The sequence below is a fragment of the Aplysia californica genome, unplaced genomic scaffold (assembly GCF_000002075.1).
Source record: "Aplysia californica isolate F4 #8 unplaced genomic scaffold, AplCal3.0 scaffold00313, whole genome shotgun sequence".
Classification (NCBI taxonomy): Eukaryota; Metazoa; Mollusca; class Gastropoda; order Aplysiida; family Aplysiidae; genus Aplysia; species Aplysia californica.
Genome location: NW_004797583.1, coordinates 558,839 through 574,359, shown reverse-complemented (window position 1 = coordinate 574,359; position 15,521 = coordinate 558,839). Strand labels below are relative to the sequence as shown.

The following is a 15,521-nucleotide window of genomic DNA, read 5'->3' as shown; positions in this document are numbered from 1 at the left end:
GTATATATATATATATATATACATGTATATATTATATTATGTGTGTGTGTGTGAGAGAGAGAGATATATGAGAGGGAGAGAGAGAGGGGGAGTGTGTGTGGGTTTGTCTGCCAATCCACGGTGAACTAGCCACACGTTTTTCAAAAGTCAAAGTGTGTGACGAGATCACCGGAAGTATATAATATGACGATTTCACCGAGTGACCAGTTAACAGAAGCCGTTTTCAATTATGCCAAATGGGGGCTCATTTGCATGACATCAATCAAACTTTAGGATTTTGTGTATCGTCAGCAAGCTGTTAAACTGCACTATGCAAGCAACATTTTACAAGGGAAAGAACACATTTCTTAATTCTTTTTATGATAAATACCTTCATTATTATGTATGGTATTTCTTCTTGCTTTGTTCAATATTTAGAATTTGGATTTCCACAAAATATTTACAGAGCACATGCAACTAATACTACAGGTTCAGAAACTGAAATTAAAACATTTTTCAAAATGTTGGGAATGGTACATTTTTACAACTCTCTGACAGTATGTTACAGTGTATAATAAGGAGAATCTATGCAAATTGAGTTTGTGCTACAATAAGGCCTACAAAAAGTACATATAATATTTATTATTTTACTCTGGTTTTTGTATGTTAATATGAGTGCGTCGTGTATTGAATAAAATGAAACTTTATTTTAGTGAATGTTTAAGCCTACTGTTTTTTACAGTCGATTTTTTGTTGTTGCGTTTCTGTTCTTGTTTTGTACCCACACAAACAAACAAATTACAGTCTAGCACGCACATAGCAAAATCACTGGGTCACGTAATTCATTTCATTATGTACCAAGTTTGCTCTGTATGTGTATTAAATACAAAAAATATAGTCTAAAGTACAAGCAAAAAATCCGGATCTGAAAATCCGTTAAGTTTACGTATGTTTTGCTTTGTATGTTCTAGACTGCGTTTCCTTGTTTGTAATACATGTACTGTGCAAGCTGAACATCACAACTGACCTAAAAGTCAAAGCTAGAGCACTTTGTCCCCTGGTAGGACACTGGAGTGACAGCAAGAGGAAAAGCTCCCTGAAGGTCAAAAAATCATAATTCGAAACCCAATTGGACTTGAACCTTGAACTTATACAAGAAAATCCTAATCTCCTTTTCAACAGCAGCAAACATGAAAAACTTCTACTTGTGAACTTAATGATTGCGTGTGCTGGGGAAAAACAAGGATTCACATTTGTTTCACACGGCTATAATAGTGCCCCTGAGAAGAAACAGAAAGGGCAGACTGAACCAGACAGCCAATCAATCACATTCAGGTAAAAAAAACTCGCTGACTTGCAGTTTATGGCGAGTATGTCAGATAGATGCCTGTCATATTTCGTCGGGAAACGAAAAAAGAGCCATAATAACACTGAGGAAAAAGTAGAACAGGCAGTCTGTACAAGAGAGCTCACCAGCCACCTCATGCCTTGAAAATACAACACTAAAACTGAATAACAAAGAGACACAGGAGAAGTTTACGCTTTTATTTTCACTTTCTTCCTTCAGCCAGACAAAAAATCAAAACAAATCTCACAAAACTGAACAATTTGCTTTAACTTCAACATTCAAAGCTTTCCTAAATTATTTCAAACTATCACTCATCGTCATCATCATCATCATCCTCTTCACTTGACTCTTCCTCTGCTTCTTGCAGCCACTTCACCAGGGGTTGGACCTGGTTGGGGACACACAGACGGAGTAATCATTAGAAAAGACGGAGTAATCATTAGAAAAGACGGAGTAATCATTAGAAACACATTAAATAAGAACAGAGAGGTTTAAGTAAAGTGAATTTCCCCTGCCCCTACTTTTCTGTGCATGTCTGTTATCCGGGTACATGCCTCCCCCCCCCCCCCACCCCCCCGAACGCCCTTTCCCACCTTTTAGTTTTAGTAAAAGTTTTACGGCACTTGCAACACAATAAGGTCATAATATAAGTGCCGAAGATTAGAGGTGTTACTTGTTACTAGAGAGTAACAAACACAAAAAAGACGAAGGGGAGAGAAGGACGTTAGACGTGTGATAGGAAAGAAGAAGCAAACCAAATCAGAGCACTTGCCAACCACCCACTTCCCACCTTTGTCCCATAGAAAACTTAATTAGTCAAACTCAGGACAAGCAAAAACAAATAAAAATATACCGTAGTCTTCACTGTGCTTTTGAACTAGTCAAAACTATAAAAAAAATACCATCTAAAACTTCATAATTTTGTTCTGTCTTCAATGCATAAAATGTTTTAAAAAAAGAACATTTGCAGCAAGTAAAATGTTTTTCTAAACAAGTACAGAAACATAACATTTTGTGACAATGTTGAGACTCTTATTTTCACACAATTCACTTCCGTAAAAGAAAAATCTTTTATGCTCCCTTAATTTTTCATTGAGGAACACAGTTTATAATGAAGTAGATTTATTAGGTACCAGAAACTAAATTTTCAAACTAACTGTATGCCAAATTTATCTGTTCCATTTGAAAGGCCTATATCCACTGAGCATTTTGGTACCATTCTTTAACCTCTCCGTCAATTTTTAAGAAAATTGTAGTTGTTTAAAATTTGATCAAATTTGTTAAAGTCAGTCACTGGCTGCAACCCCATGTTCGACAGACAATAAAAAAGTACCAAGTGCACTAAACATCTCCATATTAACAGAGTACAATCACTATAACAAATATATGGAGACTAATTTTTTTCAAGACTGTGAGATCTTTACAAATTAGTATTTTATCACTTCAAACACGATGATCTGTCGTTATTTCGACAAAAACACCGAGCGTTGACCCGGTCGGCGCCGCACCGGCCCCCGCGGCGAGCGAGTCGGCTTATACTGTAGTGTACCCCGCGTGCGGGGTCACATGATTTCTGAGTCTCGCGGAAGGATTGATGTAAAATAATTCCAAATTAATTACTTTATTCTAAAAGAAAATGAACTGATCTTTTAATTAATACTTTTTATAAGCCGGTATTTTACATATTTTATGTAAAAAGTGATCTTTAAACATTTTGACGGTATTTTTAAAAGCTTTCTATAAAGACGCCAAAGGCTAAACTTATATCACGGGAAAGCCCGTTTAAAGCTCTACAGTTCTCCGCCAATGAAAAGACGGTATTTAATCATCCCTCGTTCCGCTAAGCATTTGAATGCATGCGTGTCAATTTTTCAACCGGCCGACCTCGCATTCCGACCGCGAAGGGCTTAGCTTTCGTCGGCGATTTTCCAGCTCCTAATAATCGGACATATAAACAACTTACACCATTGTAACGAGGAAAAGCTGAACTTTTACAAAGTGTACGGCATTTGGTGTTTTATAGCGAAAGAGCAAAGAAACAGCGATCGGAATTAACCCGATTTTACCGATACCACGCGGTCGGAAGGTCGCGAGTGCCCGCGAGGCCGTGTTTACGCTACCTAGATTTATTATTTAGGAAGAAGAGTTTGAGGTAGAGGCAAAAGTCAGCTACTCACCAACTTCTTGAGAAACTCGTGCCGGAGAGCATCGTTGGAGCCGGGTTGGAAGCGGTTCGAGTTGAACCAGGACAGTATGGAGCCCTCAGACAGGACATCCGCGTCGTACAGGAAGTTGATCAGCTGTGGGAGCTTGGGTCGGAGTTCACTGTTGCGTATCACAAAGTCCTGGGGAGAGGAATAAAAGTTTTTTTATCACATCATTATCTCACAGGGGAAGCAGCGCACAAACAGAAATTGGCGGGACATGGAAATCTTTTTGTTATGTACAAATATTGCCATAAAACATTTTGAATACAAAGAAAATATATATATATATATTAGAAAAAATTTGGGGACCTGAAGAATTGTTCGCCATGTCAGAATGTGACTCCCCTTGAAAGAAAGCTCTATGGCAGTCTCTCAGATTTGAAGCGCACTGCACAGTTAGTGTGCGACATCTGACTGACTGTCTAGCTACTGTCATCGAGAACAAGGAAGAAGAAGAAGTTTGCCATGTGAGTGTTTTTCTATGTGCATGCTAGACTGTTAAATAAAGAAATGGACCAAATCTTGATGAACCATTTTGGACATAAACTCCTCACTATGACTTTTTACGGTGAGAAGGTACTAATCTGTTTCAATAAAGGGCACTTTATTCATAAAAAGACAAACACAATATATCACACATACCTACTGACAGATATTGGACTCAATTTTCTGTTCTCCAAATTCTGGCTGTAGGTAGCCCCGTCAGATGATACGGCATGTTAAGTTTTAGTAAGAGTTTTACAACGCTTGCAACACAATTAGGTCAAATAAGTGCTGAAGATTAGAGGTGTTACAAATGAGTAACATACAAAAGAAGGAGGAAAGATAAAGATGATGGATGTTGGATCAGGAAAGGAGCAAACCACAAAAGAGCACCTGCCAGCTGTCCACCTACATGGAACAAAAAATCCCTGGATGGATTAATCGCAAGAAGGAAAATTATTGTACAGACAGACAGTATTAATTTAAATAAAAATTACCACATATGTAGAAATTATGAAAATTATTGTACAGACAGAAGTATTGAAAAAAAATATTGTACTTGAGGCGTATAAAAAAAAACAAAAATAAAAATTATTGCAAAGACAGAGAAAACTGAAAAGAAAAACATACGAGGGTCAGAGATACTTACCCCGAGTCCATTAATAGCCACGAGCTGCGTCTCGGCATTTTTGATGTACTTGGAGAGTAGAGGGGCGTAACGCTCGACGTTCTGTGGGGAGAAAACGGCATAGACTAGTAAGTAAGTAAGTAAGTTTATTCAGAGTTTAAGGCCATTATTTTTTTTATTATAGTAGAGGGTTTTACGGCGCTCGCAACTGCATAAGGTCATATGAGCGCCATAAGGCCATTGGCCAAAATCACATCATATAAGGCGTCATGAAGGTGAAACATCCAAAACAGACAAACTGTACTTTTACTGCCTGTAACTAACGTCTAAACCGTGGGAAATACACGACTGCTGTAACGAGCTTACGTCATGAACGGAGAAGAGAGGTACAGTTTTGCATGCACATAGCAAACAGATTTTATTTGGTTTAGATAGATAGGAGAGGTTGTTCAAATAGAAGTAGAAAAAATTTAAAATCAGGGATTGTTTGAGCGTACTACACTGCAATAAAAAAAAAAGACAGGGAGAAACTGACTTGAAAAGTTGGCTGATGATGCATGGGAAAGGTTTTTGATGAAGTTTTACTCCGTTCACCCGGTTCACCGTGATTTAAGTCTACATCTAGATCTGGGTTTCTTATCTTATCAACATCCTAATCCAAAAGGTCACTTTTTTGGTCTTCAGGAAGCAAAGAAACTTAAAAAAAAATTTGTCAGATTTTGGAAAATTATACCATTATATTTTGAGAAAACTACTGCCCAAACTGGGAAATTTTCAGAAACATTTCGTTGTTGTTACTGGTAGTTTTTTATATACATATTTTTTTATAGTAGAGGGTTTTACGGCGCTCGCAACTGCATAAGGTCATATGAGCGCCAAGGGGTGGATGTCAACAGAGAAGTCCTTACAGGGAATCAAACTTATTCTGCTCATCTCTCTAGCTTCAACAGAACAAGGTCTGCTTCGACTATCAAGGCACCCCAAAAACAGCAGGTCACAAGAGAGTGACAAACATACAAAAGAAGTAGAGGGAAAATGACAATAGTAGGGATTAGGAAAGAAAAAGCAGCTTTTCCCTGTTGCAGATCAGGCACAGTTATGAACGTGACATGAATCAGCCCATTTACAATTCTACTGTGCTTGAACGAGAAATGTCCCCCCCTTTGGAAATGGCCTAAAGACACTACAGTCAGTGGCACTGCCCCAGGGGGACTTTCTAGGTCTTCAGGATATAAAAGAAACTTTCAAAAACATTTCAGTCATATTTCCGTAAATTATAGCATTATATTTTGAGAAAACTACTGCCCATACTGGGAAATTTTCAGAAACGTTTTGTTGTTGTTACTGGTAGGTTGGAGTGTACTATATTTTGCCATGAAGAGATAAGTACACAAATGTGAGGCAGTGTGGTGGAATCAGGCTCTCGTCAAAATACTCAAAGTGAAGAAACTTGCATTTTCCCGCAAGTTTGTGAATTTTTACCAATTTTTTGTTTTTTGGCTCAACACCTTTCATGGCCATTGAAGAACTCATTTCTGTGTGTTTTTTTCCAGAAAAACGTTGATTAAAGGCACAAAAAAATGTAAATTTTCAGTTGCCACGGACTCTTCCGCTAAGGAAATAACTGATCTTTGGTGGCCATTTTCTCACTAATTTTACCTCTGAAAACAGGTGACCCCCCACCCCTTTCTTTCGCAAATATCTCGACTTGTATTAAAAATAAATGGATATTTTAAAAATCCAAATAAAGATAAGTTAACAAGCTTTAAAATGGTATCAATAACCCTACATGCCCAAAAATTGACGAGAGCCTGATTCCACCACGCTGTCTCACAAATTTTAGTTTCAGTAAGAGTTTTCAGGCACTTGCATCAAAAATAGGCATATATAAATGCTGGAGATTCGAGATGACACTAGAGAGTAACATACAAGGAAAAGAAGTTTTGTTTGTTTTAGTAGAGGTTTTACGGTGCTCGCAGCTGCATAAGGTCATAAGAGCGCCAGAAGATTAGAGGTGTTACAAGAGAGTAGCAAACATAAAAAAGAAGGAGGTGAGATGAGGACGATAAATGTTTGACAGGAAAGAAGAAGAAAACCACCCACAGGAAAAGAAGGAGGACAGATATAAGGATGATAGATGTTTTACAGGAAAGAAGAACAAGAATAAAACTGACATAGAAGAAAAGGAGACAGCAGCCCGTCACTGACTAACTGTTCTACCGTCATACATACGCAACATCAAACAACACACACGGACCAATATCTAGGTTCAGGTCCACTCTTCTCACCTTCTTGAACAACACAAACAGCTTCGAGTCTGCAGTGACCTTGGCATTGTTCAGAGAGGCCCCCATTTCAAACATGGCACACGGCAAACTGGCAATGACCTCGTCGATCGGTACCGTATACGCATGTCTGAAAAGAAAGACAAAGTATGGCAGGGGTAGGTGTAAGTGAAATATAAAAATAAGTTTGAGCTCAAAGTCAAGTGTTCCCAAAGATGGAAGCCTCACATTGCTTCACAGTACCTTCACTTGTCGGTTAGATCATTACAGTTTTCCATTGCAATGTATGTCTGATGTATGAAATGTAACAATGGGAAGGAACTATTTTGCGAAAGTTGAAATAATGATTCTTTAATATCACATTTATTTCCCCTTCTTGATACGTCACATTTTTGTCTCGTTTTGGGATTCACACGACGAGACTTCAGTGTAAACTAAACACCAATAAAATCAGTTCACCGGCAGGTAGGCAAGAGAGCGGCTGTGTTTTGTCTTTCTTTCAAGTATTAATCTTTTTATAATGTGAGGCCATATGAAGCTGTCACAACCACGTCAACTTGAAGATGGGTATTCAGTGTTGCAGTGAAGAACACGCATTCCCTCAATAAATTGATTTTGAAAAATGCATTCAATCTGTAGTATTCTAAGTCAGTTTAGTTATAGTAGAGGGTTTTACGGCGCTCGCAACTGCATAAGGTCATATGATCGCCAAGGGGTAGGGGTCAACAAAGAAGCCCTTACAAGGAATCAGACTTACTCTGCTCACCTCTCTAGCTTCAACAGCACAAGGTCTGCTTCGACTATCAAGGCACCCCGGAAATAGCAGGTCACAAAAGAGTGACAAACATACAAAAGGAGTAGAGGAAAATGACAATAGTAAGGATTAGGAAAGAAAAAGCAGTAGTTCCCTGTTGTAGATCAGGCACAGTTATGAGGAAGACATGAATCAGCCCATTTACAATAGTACTGTGCTTGAACGAGAAATGTCCCCCTTTGGGAATGGCCTAAAGACACTGCAGTCAGTGGCACCGCCTCGGGGGTATTCTATGCCAGCCAGCTGTTCAAATGTTCAATCCAAAAAGCAACATTTTTCAGGAGAGAGAAAAAAAAAAATATTTAAAAACTACAACAAAACTTTCACTCTTTTTACACTTTTACCTACATTCTGTATCTTTTCTGACCTATTTCAACAGTTAGAATTTGAATTTTGACAAAGCGTTTCTTTGCAACCGATGTTACAGATTACAAAGCGGCAATTTAAATAAACATTCACAATTTTGGGCACAGTACATCTGAACAGCTTGCTGAAAAGAAGTTTCCTTCTGTGACCAGGCCACCATGCCCCTGCACTTGACCAAAATCATTTGTCCCAAATAAAAGCTAAAGTGATAAGATGTCACATGACTTCACAAGATTTTCCTTGACCAGTCCCTCCTTCTCCTCTCCCAAACAAACAATGACATCGCGCTGTTCACTCACTTGAGAGAGTTTATCTCCAGAATGAGATTGTCGTCCGTGATCTTCTCCGTGTGGCCTCGTACGATGGTGTCCACAAGCTCCTGGTAGAAATCTGTACACAAACCAGAGGGGAAATTCAGCTTTCTTCCAATTGAATTTTTATGGAGTCACATCATAAATCAACGTGTTCTGTTTCCCTAGCGATTAACCCTGGGAAACCTGCTCAAAAGACTTCAGGCTGAGTAGGTACTTTTAGTCTCATAATCTCCCCCCCCCCCTCTTGTATTTCCCCTCATATGGAAAGATGAAATTACAAAAAAGAACTCTGTGGTTCATATACTCAAATCACACACAAAATTCTGAAGGCCAAAATAGTTCTTTTCTGCTAAGAAGAAAGTAAAATTGAACCCCCCCCCCATACAAAAACAACGTATAGATTCTTACTAGGGAGAGTGATTAAAATTTCTTCCTTGCACTACTTTTGCAATTACGATCCCCAATGCTGGTGCACTCACTCACCGGTGTTACGTCTCATCATGCAGGCCTTGGGGCTGAAGCCTAAGGCGCTGTCCACCACATCCTCTTCCTCCTCCGAGTCAGCATCAAAGTCACCCATGGCCTCACCCTCGCTGTCCTCCTCTTCTTCCTCACTCTCCGATTCGCTCTCGTACGAGTTCCGCTCCTCTGAGTCGGACGCGGACTTTCCCCACTGACACTCAATCACTGTGAAATAGATGGTGGCATTTTGGGGAGGGTAAAAAATTTTCGACTACACAAACATCATGTCGATACCATACTCCTGTATCCAATATAGAAATATTCAAGATAGAAAAATTTCAACAAAAAAAATCTAACAAAAAAAAAAACCCACTCAAAATTGTCCCAGATGATCGTCAATGTCTAGGAGAAAAGTGGAAGTATTTTTATTAGTAAGAGTTTTACGGCACTTGCAACACAAAAAGCTAATATAAGTGCCGAAGATAAGAGGTTTTACAAGAGAGTAACAAACACAAAAAAAAGGAGGAGGAGAGATAAGGATGACAGATGTTTGATACGAAAGAAGGAGCAGACCACACCAGAGCACCTGCCAACCACCCACTTAACTGCCAACCACCCACTTAAGAGGTTGTCTTAGTCAGGTGGACGCCCTGGACATTGTCATCATAACATAGAAAAACCCAAAAGGGGGAAGCAGGAAGTGATCATTTGTACAGGTGACCATTATAGCAGCTTCCACTGTACGAGGTGGCAGCAGTTCAGAGGTCAGGGATCCAGAGTTCGATTCCCCGTCTGGGCTTGAGAAAAATGTTCCTCACTTCACCGAGGTAAAAATGGGTGGGCTCACCCACCAAAGAGTGAAAGACTTTAGCATATATGTTAGGGTTTGAGTGGATATAAAAATAGCAGAATACACTTTACTACGCTTCCCAGAAAACTGATGTCTCAAGACACTATAGGACCTGTTGTGGAAAAAATAAAATGTAAAGAGAAAAGCATGGATAATTTCTTTATAAATGCAATGTTTCATTAATATAAACGCAATGTATTAATACCATCACCGTCATTAATAACAAAAATTATAGTGTGACCAGTTGGTCAAATTTTTTTTCAATGAAGCTGGGAAATTTTGAGGTCTTAACTGCAATAGAAAACAAAGGCCACACACTTGCTTGTTTTGTTGGCTTTGGATACAAAATATGACTAACGTTGTCTGCAAGCCTGTGCTACGCACCATACATAATTCAAATAGTGGTCATACAGAAACCAAAGGGTTACTTGTCTGGTAAACTAATAAGTAAAAGGTTCCATTATGAACAAAACAGCAAGACACATTAGGAACAAGGACACTTACCGGCAGCCTCATCTTCATCATCACTGTCCACATAAGGCTTGAACAGGAACGCTTTGCTTTGGGCTCCGTAACTCTCCGCCTCTGTCTCTTCTGAAACACAGACACAATTTATTCATGATGCAAGTCTTATCCAGGAGGTTGAAACATAGAAAACTTGTCTGGGGACAGTCCGCAGCTGTACTTTGATAAGATAGGATAAGATAAGATGAGATAAGATACAATGAGTAGAGGTGAGGTAGGACGAGATAAGATGAGATAAAATAAACTAAGATAGCTAAGACAAGATAGGATAAGATAAGATAAGACAAGATAAGATAAACTTTATTCATCCACAATTTAAGTTTTAGGCAGGAACAGAAAAATAATATGGCAATGATACAGGAAAGAAATAGAAGAAGCAACCTACATCAGAGTGCCCACCGACTGTCTGTGGCAGGTGACAATCGCTAAATTTGTTGTACCCTTTCAATGGTCCCCAACTGAGCACAGAGTTTGTTGTGAGAGAAGGAAAAGATCAAAGCAGCCCTACACACACAATTAAAAACTACCAAACCTCAACAATCGGAGTGTGTTCTGGAAGTGTCTGTAACAGGTGAGCCAAAATTTTATCCCTCTCTACCCAGCCCTCTGTGGACAGATTTGAGCATTTTCCCACCTTAAAAGTGCCACCAATATCCCTAAAGCTTCAGGCATAAAAGTTTGGAGAAAGCAATTTAACATAAATGACTCCTCTAAATTCACGTTCACTTTACTTTACATCTCAGTACTTTGACACCTTAGCTAATATATGTATTGTAGCCTTTACACACACACATTTTAATATTGAAATACTTTGGTCTGTCTATTGCAAAGCAGAAATTTGTAGGAAAAAATAAGTGGGATCTCTACTTGAAGAAACGATAAATTGAAATCACAATCAAAGGATTGAAATACCATCTACTTCATTACCAGACTGGAAAACCCTCACCAACATGTCGCACAGTAAGTGTGCCTCGTCTAAACTTCCATTAACTCCTTGTCTCTGGTAAGCCGTTCCCAGTTGGAACCTACGCGCCGGTGAGCCACAGGCAGCAGCTCAGGCACATCCCTTTGCAACGACTTCAGGGGCAAAACAGTTTTCTTTTAAACGAAAAACTATCAAATTACGTTCACTTGTTTTGAATAATAAAGACCAATTTAGTGATGTAAAAGTCGCTTTTAGATTTAATATCAAAAGAGGGTCCCCACATAGTGGGTTTACCCTCGGAGATAAAGAGCTAAAGAACTTTTGATCTTTTCGCCGGCTCCATACCCATACCTTCATTCTCTCCCTGCTTTTCCTTGACCGACTGCAGCTGTTGTGCGTCATCGTCACCAAATGAAAGGTCATTGTCGTCAAACTCGTCCCTCTGAGGCTCGCTCATCAGTTGCGTCCCTTGAGCAATCGTGACATTCGGTCCCACGACCACCTGCACCAAAAGGTCAACAATAATGATATGAACGTCAGTTCAAGCATTCGAGAACACCATCCAACATTTATATATAGTAAAGTTTCAGTAAAGAAAGCACAAGGACAAGAAAGCAAACAGGGAAAATTGATAAAAAAACAAAAGAGAAAAAGAAAAGGAACTGAAGACTAAAACAAACGACAGAAAGAAAAAAACCTTCCAAAGATTCTGCACCCAGGCTAAAAAAATGTAAAAAATCACCAACCCTGGGCTAGAACTAGAACATCACTCGTTAAAAATTTTGTAAAAAGCATAAGACTTGAGAGGTCTTAGGCTTGAGAAAACTGCCCTCTCGCCCAAATTTATTTAAAAATTAAAAAAAATAATGTCAATACTCTTTCTATCATTTTCATTATTACTATAATCATTGTTATTATCATTATAATTATTTGTCAGAAGGAGGCAACGGCTTACATTCCAGGCCAGGATGACGCCTCTCTTGAGCACCACGTTGGACAGGACGGAGACGCCAGAGCACAGGAGGGCAGTGTCCACCTCACAGTTGTCCTCCACTCGCACGTTGTCCCACAGGTAGCTGTTATGTAACGTCACGTTGTCACCTGGACGTACAGACGCAGACAATTATTTCTTCATTCTTTTTTAAAAAAAAAGATTTAGTAATCTATTCTTTTTAATGGCATTTGCAACAAGTTCCTTTTGCATAGGTTTTCGTAACTTTAACGGCATTTGCAACAAGTTCCTTGTTTATAGTTTTCATAACTTTTTGCAACACCAATAGGTCATTTACGTGCTGAAGTTTAGAAGTGGTAGCAAGAGAGTAATGTACAAAGAAAAGAAGGAGGAGAGGTAACGGATGACACATGTTTGATAAGAAGGAAGGAGTGAACAACAATGAAGCATCCGTCAACCACCCATGTGATTATTTTGGGGGGTGGGTGGGATGCAGTTTGAGTGTACGTGTGTGTGAGTTTGTGTACGTGTGTGTGTGTGTGTGTGTGTGTAGGCCTATATGCATGTGAGTGTATGCGTGTGTGTTTATGTGTGTGTGTGTGTGTGCATTTATGTGTGTGTGTGGCACTACAAGAATTACTTACTTCTGCTTTTGTTCTTTTACCTTTTGATAGAAATTAGAGCTCTACCACACTGAAATAGGTTTATTCCCCATCACACATACACAATTTAATAAAATATCAAAGACAAACAAACAGAACGAGTCTACATATGCAAACACCGCCATAAATCCACACCTCCTTACCTATGTGACAGTTTTTGCCGATGACGCAGCGTGAAATGTCGGTGCCACTGCCAACCCGCGTCCCACTGCCCACAACAACGTCCCTCTTCAGCTCACAGCCTCTGTGGAGAAAACAGACAAATCAAATCACAGATTAGCTTCACAACATCTCATTTCATCCCAATAAATTCTTACTGATGCCTTTCTTCCCAGATGCAGTTCATTATATCAAAATTGGCTATCAAAAAAGACATCAAATCAGGAAAAAAAACCCAAAAATCTAGTATTAAAGAAAGGACTAAACAATTCTTTTTCTGTCATTTACCAAAGCATGGATAAAATGGTTTGGCCACCTGTTACGCATGTCACCTGACCAGCCAGCCTAGAGAGCCTACAACACCAAGCACTCAGGCTATAAAGGAAGAGGAAGGCCACGCAAAAGGTGGATCGAGGGTGTCAAGGAAACCCTAAGAAAACATAACATCACAACTGAAAGAGCTGCGGAGCTGGCCTACCATAGAAAACTGCATCTCCCCTCGACGCTTAACGGCAACAGAGGATGAAAAAGAAAAGAAAACAAACCGATGCATTGCAGCAGAAATAACGGTACATTCATTCTACTTCTCAGCTAACATGAGGGCAACATCATCATGGTAAAGAGATACAAGCTCCAGAATCGATACAGGTTATTCCATGCTAACTGATGGGAGTATACTTTTTTTTACAATGATAACACTGCTATTCAATATCAGTTAATTTATTTCAACTTTAGAAGATCAGAACATTTTCAAAGACATATTGAGAATCATGTTAAATGCAGTCATTTGAAAAACGTACTTTATGCAAATCCTGTGACGTGTTTAGTTTCGGTAACTGACAGAAAAAAAGAAGTAATATATAGTCCAAATATCAAATATCCCATTAGTTACAGTGGAATAGCCAATATATAAAACAATTATTCTTCGTTTAAAATCCACTAACTTGGCCACTCTGTTCAAAAAAGAAAGCGAGCAAGGGTCAAGGACACTACTCACCTAGCTAAGGTCACGTCTTTACTGCAGTAGACGTTGTGTGGACCGTACTTCACCCTCTCTCCAGAACCGCTGCCATAGATATCCGGCACATAGGGAAGCGTCCAGCGACAGATCACATCTTTGCTGTGAGAGAAGACAAAAATTGTGGATGTTATCTCATTAAGGATGCACATTTTGCACGCTTGAAAATGCACTGCTTTAGGGTACTTTAACTCACTTCAGACGGGTCACACAACAGTTGCGTGACCCCCGCCATGACGCTCGCGTCGGGTCTCACAAGCCCTGCGTGACCAACTTTGGAATTTTTTTTTCGCTCTACAAATCACGCACGGATCGCGAGACCCGCCTCGTACCCTTGTTTGGCCAAGCCTGAGCTACTTAGACTTCGTTTCGTATCTCTGGGGCCGGTAGTTTTTAAGTTATTGAAGGTGAAGGACAGTGACCCCAACTGGGGTTGAACAGACCAGAACTCGCGCTTTGTTTTTTTCTATACAGCTCATAGTAATCCGACAGTCGCGTCGTAGTAACGGTCGAAGAAGTCGCATGAACAAGAATCACATAATTTCGCCGTTTTCTATACTTCTGTGCGTTTTACTAGTTCTAGTGTCTCAGAATATGATGTGTCTAATAGTTAGGATCCTGGATATGTACCCGAACACGGCCTGAGTCGTAGTTCTAGGGCTAGATCTAGCACTAGTACCGGTGTTGTTTTTCGCGCAACGAAATCACAACGTCGTGCCGTACATCTGTCTCATGTAATTCAGTGTATGGGTCTGAATCAATGCACAGACCAGCTTTTATATTATCACCAAACACTTGCACATGTATACAAATCAAACCAGAACACTTTGAACTTTTATTTTTGTTGTTGCAGTGAATTTCATTCTACTTGTCACGTCTCTGGAAATTTTTCGAAAATCAAATTCATGCCAATTTTTAAAAAATCATACAAATTAAAGTATTAGACTTAGACAATTTTAGTTTTTTGTATTAGATTAAGCTTGAATGTTACTTTACTGTGTCAAAAAATGATTAGGGTAATTCTGAGAGTTGTGGTGATTTATTGAAATACCCCCCAAAACGCCAGTCTTCAACGCTTGTGGCTGGTGAAAGGGCCCAGTCGCAAGTGAGTTAAAAACGAAAGAGCATAACTTCATTTTTCCCACAGATTTTTCAGTTAAGCTTCCTTTAATTGAAACTTAAAAAAGCATGCAAGAACACGCATAATGAGAAAAATTCAAATTTGTGTTTCTGATTTGTGTATGTCGGTTGGAAATGAGCTGCAACATTGTCTTTGGCCCTCTGCTGATTGGACATCTACTATGTCAGCTACGTCCTTAAAGAGTTGAAAACACACACAAGTATTTCTGTTGCTGCTGTTGCTGAATAGCAGCATACGGCGAGCGAGCAAGAATGCCGTCATATCTCACAAAGAACAGATGAGGGAATTGTTCAAAAACGGACTCTATATATATGTGAGCGGCTCTGAGAAAACCCGTCGGAAGGTGCGAGAAGCTATTCTGAGATATCGCAAAAAAATAGGCCCTGAACTTCATTTTTATCGA

The 15,521-nt window shown here is 39.4% G+C and overlaps 1 protein-coding gene across 1 annotated transcript in view; it reads right to left on the bottom strand.

Moving 5' to 3' along the window:
* Positions 1-1,509: 1,509 nt before the first annotated feature.
* The window catches only part of LOC101861594 (translation initiation factor eIF-2B subunit epsilon), a 21,930-nt gene continuing 7,918 nt past the window's right edge, over positions 1,510-15,521 (bottom strand). Inside the window, exons 7-17 of the mRNA XM_005102106.3 lie at positions 13,957-14,079; positions 12,944-13,044; positions 12,142-12,287; positions 11,538-11,688; positions 10,241-10,330; positions 8,908-9,111; positions 8,410-8,500; positions 6,934-7,060; positions 4,667-4,747; positions 3,505-3,672; positions 1,510-1,715 (exon numbers count right to left, since the gene is read on the bottom strand). Coding sequence (XP_005102163.1) covers positions 1,635-1,715; positions 3,505-3,672; positions 4,667-4,747; positions 6,934-7,060; positions 8,410-8,500; positions 8,908-9,111; positions 10,241-10,330; positions 11,538-11,688; positions 12,142-12,287; positions 12,944-13,044; positions 13,957-14,079 — 1,363 coding nt within the window. The 3' untranslated portion in view covers positions 1,510-1,634. The remainder of the gene's footprint in view (positions 1,716-3,504; positions 3,673-4,666; positions 4,748-6,933; positions 7,061-8,409; positions 8,501-8,907; positions 9,112-10,240; positions 10,331-11,537; positions 11,689-12,141; positions 12,288-12,943; positions 13,045-13,956; positions 14,080-15,521) is intronic.